The sequence below is a fragment of the Phascolarctos cinereus genome, unplaced genomic scaffold, assembly GCF_003287225.1.
Source record: "Phascolarctos cinereus isolate Bilbo 61053 unplaced genomic scaffold, phaCin_HiC Scaffold_726;HRSCAF=1367, whole genome shotgun sequence".
Taxonomy (NCBI): Eukaryota; Metazoa; Chordata; class Mammalia; order Diprotodontia; family Phascolarctidae; genus Phascolarctos; species Phascolarctos cinereus.
In genome coordinates this window covers 185563994-185580145 of record NW_027556098.1, presented here as the reverse complement: position 1 = coordinate 185580145, position 16152 = coordinate 185563994, and the positions used below count along the sequence as shown (strand labels likewise).

At 39.2% G+C, this 16152-nt stretch overlaps 1 protein-coding gene across 1 annotated transcript in view; it reads right to left on the bottom strand.

The window, feature by feature from the left end:
• Nucleotides 1-2084, bottom strand: part of PGAP1 (post-GPI attachment to proteins inositol deacylase 1) — a 98943-nt gene extending 96859 nt beyond the window's left edge. Inside the window, exon 1 of the mRNA XM_020993603.2 lies at nucleotides 1784-2084. Within this exon, the coding sequence (XP_020849262.1) occupies nucleotides 1784-1927 (144 nt within the window). The 5' untranslated portion in view covers nucleotides 1928-2084. The remainder of the gene's footprint in view (nucleotides 1-1783) is intronic.
• Nucleotides 2085-16152: the final 14068 nt, after the last annotated feature.

Here is a 16152-nt window from a genome sequence, read left to right as displayed (position 1 = left end):
GTTATTAAACTGGAGTCTTTAAACTTGTTTAAAAATATTTTAATAACTGTATTTCAACAAAATTAATTTTCTTTATGCATTTTAAAACATTATTTTGAAAAGGGCTCCATAGAATCCACCAGACTGTCAAAGGTATCTATTACATACACACACAAAAATCTAAAAACCCTTGAGTTAGACAAAATAAAGCAGAACCATTTAAATAACTGGTAAAATGTAAAAAGCAACCTTAAAACGCCAGTATTTCAAATTTCTGTAATCAAACCTAAATTTGCTCTTTGCACATTCTACTTTTTATTCCTTGTTCTGCCCTCTCAGGCCAAGCAAAATTTATCATTAAATGTTTCCATTTCATTTCTTTTGCCAGTTACTAATTCAAAACCCTGGTTAGCAAGCATACTCAAAAATACAGCCATATGTAAATTTCCACGAATTTAGTCCTTAGAAAACAGATCACCACTTCAGATGGAATAGCATAGAATTGTAAACAGTAGTAGTAAAGCATATAGCAGAAACATACTACTTTCCCGTGACATTTCACTGAGTATGTGTGGTACTACATTCCTCCCTGATTTACCAAAATATAGTTTTAGAAGCCATATGGAGGTGTTTTTCTTGGAATTATTACAGGAGTTATTATTGTACAATGGAAGCACCAGAAAAGATCATCATCTAGTGCAACTCCTTTTTTACATAATTAAGAGAACTACAGAAAGTAACCTTTGACTTTGACTTACCCAAGGTCACAAAGGTAATATAAGAAATAGAGATAAGAACCTAGGTTTTTGGACTCCAAATCTAATGCTCTTTCGGCTACATTATCACAATTAAAGCTAAACATATTTTGGATAAAGATTACAGATTAATTAGGTAGGAGAGTGCCATCATTTTAACACTGAAGCAGTGAACCATTTTCTGTAAAGAATAAGCCCATGCTCCAGAACACCATATTGGTGAGAAAATTGAGGTCAACACATACCTTGAAGAGGAAGGGGGCGTGGCTAAATTGATATAAGCAAGGCAAGGCCTTTGTTGTAAGCACATTAAAGGAAAAGACTGGTCCCTTTTACACTGTAGCTCCACCTATTTTTGCACATAGTAGGCACTTAAATGTTTGAATTGAGTAGAATAACACTGCGGAACAGGTGGTGCATGCAACTGGTAACAGATCAGGATTGTTAATAATGTACTAGCACACACAAATACGAAAAGAGACGTAGCTTATAAGATATATTTGTGCAAACAGCTTCAAAAGAGAAACATATTCCTCCTCTCCCCACATTCAGTCATGCATCAAATCCCACAGAACAGTTTCTGCAAAGAAGGAAAACAATGCCTTCAACCGGCAGCCTTGAGATCACCTACACTCACACTCCCTTCCTCTATGCAGCATTTTATGCAAGGTTACAGAAAAGGGAAAACTGTCACGCGTGATACTGGGGGGAGGGGGAGTTAAAATAACGAGGTATCGGCAGGCACCTGTTGGGGGGGCAGGAGACATTAGGGTAACGTTTGAATGGGTGGGGGGCGTTCTGTAGGGCCAAAAAGAATCCAGGGCTTGGGAACCGGATACTATCGTGAGGCAAGGAGCAGGGGAAACATTGGGGAGGGGTCGAGGAGCGGAAGCAGGGGCCAGTACCTAGCAACAAGCTCCATTAAACAGGGATGGGCCTGTCGTGGAAGGAGGGGTCACACAGCACAGCGATGGGGTAGGAGGAGGCGAGGGGCTAAAAGCGGGGCTGGGGGAGGGGTGGGGCCGAGGTGGGGGCGGGGCCACACTCACCTGGTATTCCGGATATTCGAACATATAGCTCATGCTGCACCTGTTCTCTTCGTACCCAAAGAAAACATCCCATATTCCGACGGCCACCATCAGCGCCAAAACCCCATAAAACGTCACCGTGTAGGCTTTGGCCAGCGACACCATTTCGCACAGAGAGCAGCGGCCCCCAGCCCTGGCCCCCGACTGACTGACGGAGACCAGGACACCCCAGTGACTCCCGGCTCGGAGACCAGGCGGGAGGAGCGCGTCTGCGCATGCGCCCACGCAGCTCCCACACCCCCGTCGGTCTGTCCGCCTGCCAGCCCGCCCGCCAGCCCGCCCGTCCCCGAGGCTGTTCTGCCGTTAGAGCGCATGCGCGGAAGGGGTGTGTGCGTGTGCGTGTGCGTGCGCGTGTGCGTGCGCGTGCGTGCGTGCGTGCGTGCGTGCGTGCGCGTGTGCGTGCGTGTGTGCGTGCGTGCGTGCGTGCGTGTGTGTGTGTGTGTGTGTGTGTGTGTGTGTGTGTGTGTGTGTGTGTGTGCGCCCGTGCATGTGGGTTTTCCTTTCTCCCGCCCCCTCCCCCTCCTTCAAAATTCCCACGGGGGGGGGTAGAGTTCAAAGCCAGAGGGGCTGGGAGAGTAAAGATGGAAGAGGAAGAGGAAATGGAGGAGGGAGAAGAGATGGTTGAAAGAGAAGAGAGTAAAAGACTAATAAAAGACTCGAGGCCATCAGGTGTCACGCCGGATTCCTTTTCTGCCACAGCCTTAAAACCCTTCAGTTCAATTGGGAAATGCCTCGGTCCGAGCTGTCTGACCGAGGCTACCGAGGTTACCGCAGGCAGCCTCACCTTAGATGCACACCACTGGGCCGAGAGGGTCCGCAGAGCCGATAAACGGCGGGTATTCGGTTTTGGTTTTGGTTTTGGTTTTAAGCCCCTGGATTATAGACATCATGCTTCAGGACTGAAAAAACGTTGACTTAAAAAGCACTGAACGTCCCCGGTAAAAATGGAAAGAAAAGGGATTGGTTTATTAAAAAAAAAAAAAGACTGGGAAAAAGGATTTCAAAATGACTTCAAAACCTGTGTTTTCACCCATCCCTCCCCTGCTCTTCTTTGGCCTCGAAGGAGGCGAACTGGTCCTCCTCGCTTAGACTAAACCTGAATATTTGACCATCCCTTCCATTCTTATATGAGGCATATTTGGAAATACCCTTAGAGTATCCTTTAGACTAAATTACTGTGTTTCAGGTGAAGAAGCAGAGGCCCATTGAAATGAAATTATCTGCCCAAGACTTCAGGAATTAAGTAGCACAGCCAAGATTCAAGGCCAGGATTTGCTGTTGCAGAAGTTATACTCCTTATTTTTATCATTTAAATTCAGCTTTTAAATTTAATATATATGTCATTATATATTCAGCATATATAATATTACACATTTGTTTCTGCCTAATGGTATCTTAATTGTTGTTCACATACCTAACTGGTACCTGTATAAAAAATCCCCTCTACAATTTCCCTGTCACCATTATACAAGTCTTAATCAGTCCTTTGCTTAAATGCCTCATTTACTAATAAGAAGAAAGTCCTCATATACACCAAAATATTTATATCAATTTTGTGACAGCTGAGAATTGGAAACAAAGTATATACTCATCAATTGAGGAATGGCTAAACAAATTGTAGTACATGAATGTAATGGAATATTATTATGCTGCAAGAAGTAATGTATGTGATGAATACAGAGAAGCATGAATCATAGGAACATAGTTTTAGAGCTGGAACTAGTCTTAGATCATCTAGTCCAACCCTTATTTTTACAGATAAGCAAACTGAGGCCCACAGAGGTGAAGTGACTTGCCCTTGGTCACACAGATAGCATAATAAATAAAATGAACTAAGCACTTAACACAGACAAGGCACTGTGCTAAGTGGAAACAGTCCCTGCCCTTAAGGAGCTTACATTCTATGCGAGTTTGGGAGCCCAACCCTTAAACTTTCCTTCAACTCACTTACTCGGTCAAAGAAGTCTCAAGTGGTTGCTGAGGCTATAATCCACTCAACTGGCCTTTCCTTATATGTCTAGGCCCAATCTCCCAGTTCTTTGTTACCCTAATTAAGCCTAGCTCTCCATTGTCTATTCCCAGATGCCCTATTCAACCTCCCCAACACTCCCATTGGGATTCTCCCTGGACCCTTTCCCCAATTACCCCAGCTTCAAGATCTTCCCTGAACTCCTCCCCCAGTCACCCTAGCTTCAAGATTCTCCTCCCAGCCCCTCCTCTGGTCACCCCAAACTACTGGCTGTCTGTTAGATCCATCCTGGCCACCATTTACGGGATGAGACTTCCTCATGCCAGCTCATCCTTACCAGTGTCAGATTTCTTCAGTCTGGCCTATATGGCTGATCTTTAATAAACCTTGTCTTTGACTGAAAGAAGGCTTTGGTCAAATTCTTTCGGACAGGATTCATGTCATGATTTTGGGGTCCCAGGACCCCTAAACATCTAGGCCTCAACACTCCTAGCTCATAATATTTAGGACCTGTGAGTAAGCAAATGCAAAATAATTTCAAGAAGGTGAAGGCACTAACAATTAAGAGGCTCAGGAAAGGTATCCTGTAGAAAGTAGCACCTAAGCTGGGTTTTGAAGGAAGCTGGAGATTTTGTCAGATGGAAGAAGGTGGGGAATGTATTCTAGATATGGCAGAACACCTAGGCAAAAGGATGGCGATAGAAGGAAGATGGTTGTGTTCAGGGAATAGCTAGGGTGTTTGCTTGATTAGAATGGAGAGTGAATGAAGGTATAATGTGAATGAGAAGAAAATTAAATAAGAGCTATATTGATAATGGAAGGCTTCAAATGCCAAGCTGAGGAGTCTGTATTTTCACATAAAGACAGCAGGGAGCCACTGGAGATTTTTGAACAGAGGATCAAATATATGTTTAAGAATAGCAGTTTCTCAGCTATGGGAAGGATAGATTGGTGAGAGGAGAAAGTGGTAGCAGGGAGACCAGTTAAGAGGCTATTTTAATAATCTAGGTAAGAGTTGTTGAGGGCCCAAACTAGGATAGAGGCTGAGAGACGAAGAAGAAGAAGAAGAAGAAGAAGAAGAAGAAGAAGAAGAAGAAGAAGAAGAAGAAGAAGAAGAAGAAGAAGAAGAAGAAGAAGAAGAAGAAGAAGAAGAAGAGAGAAGATGTGAGAGATGTTATGGAGACAGAAACAATAAAAATTTGTCACATAATTTGGTAAGGAAGAGTGAGTTAAGAGTCAAAATGACTCTTTTTTTGTATTTTTGAGTCAAGCTCCATTTTGAACCCAATTTTTCTCATTTTAATAATGGATAGTCATAGCCTTCTGAAATTTGCCTTTATCGTGGTAATCTTAAACAGGCTCTCATTCAAATATGGGGGAGGGGGGAAAGTGCCAGGTATAAGTTTAAAGATTTCAACCACTAAGTGGTAGAGATGATATTCAAACGCAGATCATCTGAGCTGCAATCTGGTATTGTCTTGATTACTACCACATGCTGCCTTTTTCTCTTTTGGATACATTACAGTATTGCAAAGTCTTTTCTAAAATGTGGTACCCAGAACTGAACACAATACCCTAGACATTATTTTAGCTAAGTAGAGTATAACAAAGACCCTCTCATTTTACCCATCTCATATTATCCTCTCATTCTGTGCCTCTCAGTGCAGCTGAGGACCTTACATTTTTGTTTTTGGGGTATACAATCCACTAAAAATCCCAGTTGAACCTGTAGTTAAAGAGCTTTCTTGCAGAGGAGATATTAGACTTATTTTGCTTGAGCCCAGATGATAGAACTAAGAATAATAGGTAGACATTGCAGAAAAAAGTTACAGCTCAATGTTGGAAGGTTTTTCCTTGGTATGATTAGAACTATCTAGAAGTGGAGTGAGCTGTTCAAAGAAACACTGAGTTCTCCATTGCTGGAACTCTTCAGACAATGTTTGCTACATCACATGTCAGAGACAACAATTCAATTCGGTAAACATTTATTTAGCCCTTATTTCATGCAAGGCACTGTGATAATTTTTGAGACTATAAAAGCAAAACTAAAAGTCCCTTCCCTGAAAGAGTTTATATTTGACTGAAAATCCTGTGGAAGGCAAAGAAGCTAGGATTACAATCAAGAATCACCTACCCAGTGAAACTGAGCATAATCCTTCAAGGGAAAAATTGTCATTCAATGAAATGGAGGATTTTCAAGCATTCCTGATAAAAAGACTAGAGCTGAACAAAGGATTTGATTTTCAAATACGAGACTCAAGAGAAACATAAAAAGGCAAAAAGGAAAGAGAAACATAATAGATACAATAAGGTTAAAAACTCTACATCCCTACACAGGAAGATGATACTTGTAACTCTTAAGAACTCTATTACTATTAGCGCACTTAGAAGGAGTATACATAGACATGGTGAAGGTATAAGGTGATTTTGATGGGATGATATAAAAAAATTAAGGGGTGAGAAAGAAGATTATATTGGGAACAGTAGAAAAGGAGAGGTAGAATGGGGTAAATTATCTCACACGAAGAGGTGCAAAAGACCTACTGCAGTGGAAGGTATGATGGGGTGGGCTCAGTGGGCATTGCTTGAACCTTATTCTCACTGGAAATAGCTCAAAGAGGAAAAATTAACACAATCAGTTGGGTATAGAAATCTGTCTTGCTATATAGGGAAGGAAGAGGGGAGGTGGTTAAGAAAAGGGAGAGGAGACTGACAGAAGGGAGGTCAGATTGGGGGAGGTAGTGGTCAGAAGCAAAACACTGATAAGGAAGGAAAGGGTGAAAGGAGACAGAGAAGGATAAATGGGGAAAACAGGACGCAAGGAAATACATGTATAGTCATCATAACTGTAGTTTGAATGAAGTAAACTCACCTATAACAAAGGAAGCAAATAGCAGAGTCAATTAAAAACCAGAATTTTACAATATATTGTTTACAAGAAACATACTTAAAACAGAGAGAGACACACAGAATAAAAGTAAGGGACTGGAGTAAAATTTGTTATGCTTCAGCTGAAGTAAAAAAAAGTGGGGGTAGTAATCATGGTCTCAGACAAAGCAAAAGCAAAAATGGATCTAATTAAAAGAGATAAGGAAGGAAACTATATCTTGCTAAAAGGTACCATAGACAATAAAATAATATCAATACTAAACATGTGTGTATGAAGTGGTATAGCATCCAAATTGTTAAAGGAGAAGTTAAATGAGTTACAGGAGGAAATAGACAATAAAACTATACCATTGGGAGACCTCAACCTTCCCTTCTCAGAACTAGATAGATCTAACCACAAAATAAACAAGAAAAAAGTTAAGAGGGTGAATATAATTTTAGAAAAGTTAGATATGATAGACCTTTGGAGAAAATTGATTGGGTAAAGAAAAGACTGTATCTTTTTTTCAGTGGTATTTGGCACCTACACAAAAATCGACTCTGTATTAGGACTTAAAAAAAACCTCACAATCAGATGTAGAATGGCTGAAATACTAAATGCATCCTTTTCAGATAATAATGCAATAAAAATTTTATTCAATAAAGGGAAGTGGAAAGAGATTAAAAATTAATCGGAAACTAAATAATCTAATCCTAAAGAATGAGTGGGTCAAAGAACAATTCATAGAAACAATAATTTTATTAAAGAGAATCACAGCAATGAGACAATATACCAAATTTTATGGGATGCACCCAAAACAGTATATAGGAGGAAATTTATATTTGTAGTCTCTTACATCAATAAAACTGAAAAACAAGAGACCAATGAATTGAGCATGCAACTAAAAAACTAAAAAGAGAACAAATTAAAAATCCACAATTAAACACCAAATTGGAAATCCTGAAAATCAAAGCACTCAGGTCCTCCTGACTTCAGGGCCGGTGCTGTATCCACTGCGCCACCTAGCTGCCCCAACTTATTGCAATTTCATAGAAGACTGGCAAGGTCCAGCTCAACTGGACCTTTATGGCATGGCTTTGGTCCTTCAGCAGCAAAATGATCTGTGAAGGATCTTCTTATTGTTCAGTCATTTCAGTCACATCTGACTATTATTGACCCCATTTGGGGTTTTCTTGGCAAAGGAGTGGTTTGCCATTTCCTTCTCCTTCTTATTTTACAGAGGAGGAAACTGAGGCAAACAAGATTAAATGACTTGCCCAGGGTCACACAATTTAGAAGTGTCTGAGGCCATATTTGAACTCAAGAAGATGACTCTTCCTGACTTGAGGCTTCGTGCTTTAGTTCCACCTAGCTCCCCATAAAGGATTTACTCCTCATTAAGAAATTTCTCTCTAGTGTCCAAATCTCAAACCCAGAAACTTTTGAACTTCAGAACCCTTGAAGATAAGATTACCCATCAGGTGACCCCAAAGGCTAGAAATACCATCAAGATCTCTAGTCAGTCTCTTACCTGTGTTTAGAAAAGGAAAGAGAAAGGCAGAAAATAGTCAGGAAATCTCTCCTCAGGCCACTTGCTATGGGCTTCTTATACAAGCTGACCCTTTTGTCTTCTTGGAGATGAGGATGGGGGATCCAAGGAAAGAAAATTTCCCCCATCTGGAAGTCCAAGGAAGAGAAAGTACAAAAAAAGAAACGGGAAAATTGTAGTCATCTGACAGTTTGTTCTTATAGACTCCCACTACAAGTTCCTCCCACCCATCCACAGGCAGTCCTTGTCACTGGGGACCAATCTGAGAAGTTTTCTCTGTCTTCTAGGCAAGAAGCTAGGACACATGGCCACTTCCATGAAAGGTACCCTTAAGACAAAGGTCCATGCCCTGCATCTATTGTATCAAGTTGATTCAGGGACTCCTGTTGAACAGAAGTTCCCACACACCACAAAATTAGCAAGGGTAGAAAGAAGAGAAATGAAAGAACTCACAACAGAATTATTAAAAAACAAACAAACAACCAAAATGAAGGCCAGTTTACCATTTACATCACTCCTGTTGCTCTCACTCCTACTACCTTCCTCCCATAGACTGTGACTGTATTGGTTTAGGATAATTTGTTATCATTGACAAATCTGCCTCACGCTGAGAGCACCATTGTCCTCACAGTCACCAGGTGCAAAATCTCAGTCACCATCATTGACTTTTACATCTTCCTATCCAATTAGTTGCCAAGTATAAATGAAAATCATAAAAATCCCCTTCTCTCTACTCACATTGTCACACTAGTTCAGATCCTCATTACCCCTCACAAAGGTTTTCCTGATACCCTCCTAACTGGTCTCCATGCTTTCAGTCTCTGCCCTCTCTAATTCATACTCTGCGTAGCTTCCAAAATATTCTCCTTAAGACACCTATCTGATCATGTCATTCCTCTGCTTAAAAATCTTCAGTTGCTCCCTATTGCCTTCAGGATATAATATAAACTCTTAAGCCTAGTAAAATAATAATAATAATAGACAATAACAGCAAGCATTTAAATAGTGCTTGGAGGTTTTCAAGGCACTTTATAAATATTATCTCATTCAATCCTTTCAACAACCCTGGGAGGTGGATGCTATTATTATCCCCATTTTACAGGTGAGGACACTGAGTCCAAGAGAGGTTAAGTAACTTTCCTGGGGTCACACAGCTAGTGAGTCTGAGGTAGGCTTTGAACTCATCTCGTCTTCTTGTTTCCAACCAGCTGCGTTCCTGACATTTTAAGACTTCACAATTCAACTCCAGCCTGTCTCTTCAACCTTTAACATTTTACTTTCTTTCATGAATTTCATGTTCCTGTCAAACTGAACTACAAGCTCTTTGCCAAACTTGACTTTGTACCTTCCTTCTCCATACATTCTCAAAAGCTGTTCCCCATTCCTGAAATGTATTTAATCATGCCTGTCTGCCACAGTCCTATCTTACTTCAATATTCAGCTCAGGTGCCATCTCTTCAAAGTAACCTTCCCTGATCCATGACATTGAAAGTACTATCTCACACCTCAAATTACCATTCTTCAGTGTATCCAGTGTAAATTTCTTGGTGAAAGAGACTTTTTCTTTTTTGATGTTAGCACTTTGCAAACAGTATCTTGCACAGAGTAGGCACTCAATAAATACTTAAATTAAACTGAATTCTCATCTAGAAAGATGTTAAAAATTCTTTAAGAGCTTGAACTGGCAGTAGATAAGATGAGCATTGAGCTTTCATGTCTCTAGAGATGGTAGCAAATTAAAAATACATGTGTATTTTCTTTTAATACATCAGGTAATACATCCTATGGAAAGTTAACAACTTTTAAAATCTATAATTTCAATCTTATTTCTAGTTGATAATTATGGCATCACAAATCAAACAGTCCAGATGGCACCAAATGGCCCTTTTATAAGCATTTTACATTGAGATGTCCAAAACCTAATCAGGCCAGCAGTCTCAGGGAAATTTACGTGCTAATGAATGAGTCCTTGTGAATAAAGTGGGGCAGGATATTAATCAATTTAACAAGTAACTATAAACAAGTGAAATTTAACTAGAATTTTGACAATAGTAATAAAATGATGAAAAATCCTATATTCCCAAAAGAAGAACCTAAAAATAAGTTCCTGGTTTCTCAAAAAATCAACAAATTGAATAATTTTAGCCAAAAACAGAAATCTGAGGGAAATACAGGTATCAATTTTGGCAATTGATCAACATTTTATTTCTCCTTTCACTAGGTTTCTATTTCCAGGAACTGGACAGTCTTTAGTCCTCCATGAAGGACTCAATATTTCATGTTTCTTCTATTACTACAACAGTTATTCACTCAACATAATCCTTTTAGTCACTCCGTACTTTCTGCCCATCTGTTATGTTTCCTGGAAAGACCTACAATACGTTTAGGTTAAAGCATATGGTCCAAAAACCTGCCACTGTGTGGTAGTCAAGGCCTGCTTGTATTTAGCACAAATGAATGTGATTATTTGAATTCTGTCCAAAGCTGACCATTTTCATTTTTCCTGGAACAGAACTTTAGCTGAGACAAAAAGCTGGTCCTGAACTCATGATTTCCTAAAGTAAATCAATTCCACTCAATGTGCATTTATCAAGTGCTTACTCTGTGCCAGACACTATGTTAAACGCTGGAAATAAAAACACAAGCTAAAAGATAGTCCCTACATTCTAATGAGGGAAGATAACACATAAGAAGATACAAAGACAAAAGGATACAAGAACAAAAATGGAAAAAAATGTACTACACCTGAAAAGCACTAGAGGCTTTGAAGTGGTCAATTTTGACTGTCTAGAGTAGTTTGGCTAGGAAAACATAACAGGACTAAATGTAGAGGGTGTGCATAGGTATGCCCTAGGATGTCTTCTTGATAATTCCCAAGACAGGGGGAGAATTCTGCATGTGCTACATCCTTATTGCCCTTTTTTCTGGCATCACCTCCAGTTCATGGCTTAGCTCACACACCCAAGTAATAGGCTTGGTTTTAAAAGGGAAGTTAGACTTGTGTAAAGATTGATCAGAGGAAAATAGAGACACCATAAGTCAGATACGGGATAGACTAGAATAAAAAGCTTTTCTATGGGAGAAAGGAGATTGATTCCCTAAGGAAGAAGCAAATTATTATCTTCCTAGGAAAGATGGGATCCACACTTGCTAACAGATGAGAGATCATCAGATAAGAGTAAGAGGAAGATTTGCCAATGGGCAGAGAGGGTACTAGGGTCTCTCTACTGAGGATTACTGAAGCGTTTATTTGTTGATCTTATAACAGCAAAAGAGAGGTCTGTTATCTTTCCAGATCATGTATTCAGGATGTAACCAAGAATCTAACCAATACTTCTTTTACAGAAATTTGACTTTTGATAAAATCATACCAGATAATTATTATCCACTTCTATTGATTCATGAAGGCATAAATGAGAGTGTAATCTGACAGAAAGCATTTGGTAGAAAGCATTTCTGGAGATAATAAAGTCTTGGGCAAAAAAAAAGGGAAACCTCAGAAACATAGTGGTGTTTTCCTCACTGTTGCCAACTAAAGGCAAAGATTTTGCAGAACTACAGAATCACAGAATTTTAGAGTTGGAAGGAACTTCAGTGGCCATCTAATTTAATTCATACCAGAAAGAAATCAGTCAATAAATAAATATTTATTAAGTACATGCTATATGCCAGACACATCACATATGTGACAAGTGATCATCTAATTTCTGCCTGAAGAATTTCAAGGAAAGGAGATACCACTCCTTAAGGCAAGCCATTCCACTTTTAGCTAGCTCTAATGGTTTTAAAGTTTTTCAAGGGGCAGCTAGGTGGCACAGTGGATAGAGCACCGGCCCTGCAGTCAGGAGGACCTGGAGTTCAAATCTGGCCTCAGACACATAACACTCACTAGCTGTGTGACTCTGAGCAAGTTACTTAACCCCAATTGCCTCACCAAAAAAAAAGTTTTTCTACACACCAAGCCTAAATTTATCTCTTTGACACTTTCACCTAGTGCTTCTGGTCTGGCTCTTCAGGGCCAAATAGAGTATATTTAATAATAACACAAGACAGACTTTAAAATACTTGATGAAAGCTAGTGTGTCTTTCCTGAGTCTTCTCTTCTCCAGGCTAAACATCCCCATATTTTTCAAATGATCTTTATAAATAATGAACTCAAGGTCCTTCACCATCTTGGTTCCTCTCTTCTGTAACTTTATCTTATAAAAAATACATTTCTTCCTAAAAATGTGGCACCCAGAACTGAACACAATATTCCCCACGGTATCTGTGGTGGGTAGAGTACACTGAGAATATTACCTCATTATTCCTGGAAACTATCTCTCGATGTAGCAGCCCAAGATTACATTAGCTTTTTTTGACGACCACATCACTGACGAGATTGTTGCACTGTAGATTTGGGAAGTCAGCAGTTACTTTAAAAAAATATGTCTGAGAATAGTATTTAGCCTTCTGGGTCATGGCTTAAAATATGTGAAAGACAAACTTCTTGCCAAGGATAGAGGATATGTGTCTAACAAGGCCTGGTAAAAATGCATTTGCCTTCAGTCTTACCTTTAGTTAAAATGACTTTAAATTGAAAATGGCAGGAGAGGGAGAAAAGTATGTCTATGCATTAAGCTAGATATGCCAGTGAGAAGCTGTACTGACGAAAGAAAAGCAATATGAGCTTCCAGAAATTAACAAGAGAAAACGTCTTAGAAAGGAGCCTTAAGTATCTGTGTGCAAAAGCTGAAAGTATAGCAAACAATGTGTACTAGAGAGCCTAATGTGAGGTGACATATTTGACCTCATGGATATCATTGAAATGGTAGAATGATACCCTGTAACTAGAATATTGCACTGGAAGGGTATATGTTAATCAAAAGAAACAAAATAAGTAAATGGTTGTGGAGTAGCACTGAAAATTAAAATCTTACATGAGGAGATGCAGGAACCAGGGAGAGAGGGCTTTTGGTGCAGGAAGTCTGACCTTTTGTGTCTGTGTATATGTGTCACGGTCCCTTCTAGCAGTCTGGTGAAGCCTATGGACCCTTTCCCAGAATATTTTTTTTTAGCATAAAATAAAAGACGTATGATTTCAAAGGAAATAAATTCTATTGAAAGACCGTCATTAAAATATTTTTTCAAAGTTCAAAGACCCCAGATTAAGAACCCCTGGGTGAAGACTAAGCAAATCAAGAACAAATTATATTGATTTTGGAGTAGACTATAGACAACCCGAGCAGAAAGATGAAATAGATGAAGTGTCTAAGAAACATATCACAAGCCCGCCACAGAGGCATGATATTATATGAAAGAAATTTAATTATCTCATCTCTGCACACAAGCAGAAGAGCTAATACCAAGCATAATAATAATAGCTAGTATGGTGGTTTAAGGTTTTCAAAGCACTTTACACATATTATCTCATCGATCCTCACAACAGCCCTGTGAGATAGATATTATTATTATTATTATCCCCATTTTACAGATGAGAAAACTGAAGCTAAGAGAGGTTTAGTGACTTGTCAAGGATCACACAATAGATAAGTGATTAAATCAGGATTGGAACTCAGTTCTTCCTAACTCCAAGTCCAGTACTCTATCTATTATGCCACCTAGTTGTCTGGAAATGATGGAAACTTGGGGAAAAGTAACCGCTCCATCTTTTAATTTAGAGCAGAGGAAAACTGGACATTGGATGAATAATTTGACATGGACCCTACATTTTGGAAGAACTGACTTCAATGGATTTAGGGAAGGTATCAATAACAGGTAGGATCCTAACATAGTCAGACCAAGAGAGATGATACCCTCCCCAGAATGAATGTCTGAAGACAGAAGTTGAAAAATTATCAATGGAAAAGAAAAGGAAGAATTGTCTAATGTGACTGGCATGGAAGACTAGGAAATTATCAATTACTTTAGTTTTTTTAAAGACTTATACAGAATACAGAAACTAAGGCAGGTAATAGAGAGTGAATAAGTAAGTTTGACCTGATGTTATAAGAAGTGTCAGGAACACTAAAGTTCAGAACGAATTGAGATTGCTAAGTAAAGCTAGGAGCAATAAGGGGGTTTTAAAGCTATGTTAGGGAAAATAGAATTAAGGAAAGGATAGGACCACTACTTAGGGTGGCTGGCATCATGCTTAACATATGTTGGACCGAAGACTGAGCTCCTGAAGTCTTATTTTATTTTATTCTCTCTGGCATGGAATAATCTTTGGCAGTAAAAAATGAACATAAAAATAAATACAAGGTACTGGGTGTATGCCAAGTTGGGGAATGAGGAAAAGTTTTGTGTAGAAGGCGGCACTTGAGCTGATGCCTGGGCAGAAGAGATGGAATGTTGTTTGTAAGGAACAGCCTGTTTTAAAAGGCTAGTATGTAGGTGGCAGCACCAACAGCAGTAGCAATGGTACTGAGAGCTCTCATCCAGAGATGGTAAAAGGGTTGAATGCCTGGTCAGAAAGAGATTCCAGGGGACCACTGTGCTAGCACTGACTGCAGGACCCTGTGCTATTTGGCAACTCCATTGCCCATTACCCAATTCTGGGTTGCAGTTCCAGGACAGAGAAGAGTACCTTTGATGGCAAGGGAGCAGGGATCCTACCTGGATGTGAGTCACAATTCCAGGGAGGAGAATAGTTATGGTTCTGAAAGAGCAGGGGCCCTACCTGGGTAAGGACCAGAGCAGAAATGTGACCACGCCTCTCCCCAGATCACACCACTTTGGAAGCACTGAAAACTTACAGGCCTCCAGAGCTAGCCCCTCTCAGAATCAGATAAATCTAATTATAAAATAAATAAGAACAAAGTTAAGGAGATAAATAGAATTTTAGATAAGTTAGATATAATAGACCTCTGGAGCAAACTGAATGGGAATAAAAAGAAATACATCTTTTTTTCTCCACTATGCATGGCACCTTCACAAAAACTGACCATGTATTAGGACATAAAAATCTCACAACCAAATGCAGAAAAGCAGAAATATTAAATGCATCCTTTTCAGACCATAACACAATAAAATTTTCATTCAATAGAGGTCCTTGGAAGCATATATTAAAATTAATTGGAAACTAAACAATCTAATCCTAAAGAATGAATTGAAGAAGAAATTATAGGAACAATTTCACTAAAGATGATGACAATAATGAGACAACACACCAAAATTTGTGAGATGCAACCAAAGCAATACTTAGGGGACATTTTATATCTCTAAACGTTTATATCAATAAAAGAAAGACCAGATCAATAAACTGAGTCTTTAACTAAAAAGAAACTAGAAGAAGAACAAATTAAATATCCCCAATTAAACACCAAAATAGAAATCTTGAAAATCAAAGGAGAGATTGAAAGTAAAAAATCCATTGAACTAGGAGATGGTTTTATGGGGGAAAAAAAACCCACAATAAAATAAATAAATCACTAGTTAATTTGATTAAAAGGCCAGTTTGTCTGGACCATAGAGTAAGCATAGGGAATCTCTCTCTCTCTCTCTCTCTCTCTCTCTCTCTCTCTCTGGAAAGGTGAGCTGAAGCTAGGCAGTGAAAATCTTTAATTCCAAAAAAGATAAGGTTATACTGTGTGCCCCCAAAAATCTTAGTGCAGCTTTGAGTTTTAACCCTGCATCTGATCCTATAGGTGCTGGAGTTTATTGGGCAATGGTCCCAACTGTACTTTATAGATTGTAGAGGTGAGCGATTTGAGGCTTGAAGAACAATTAGGAGTCTGTTACAATAGTTGAAGGCAAGACATGATGAAGGCCTATACTAAGGTAGTATCAGTGTGGTTAGAGAATGGAACAAATTCTAGAGATGTTGTAGAGGTAGAAATGATGAGATTTACCTACTGATTAGATATGTGGAATAAGAGAGTTAAAAGTTAAAGATGACGCCACAGTTCTAAGCCCAGGCGACTGGATGTTGGTTTCCTTGATAGAAATAAGGAAGTCCAAAA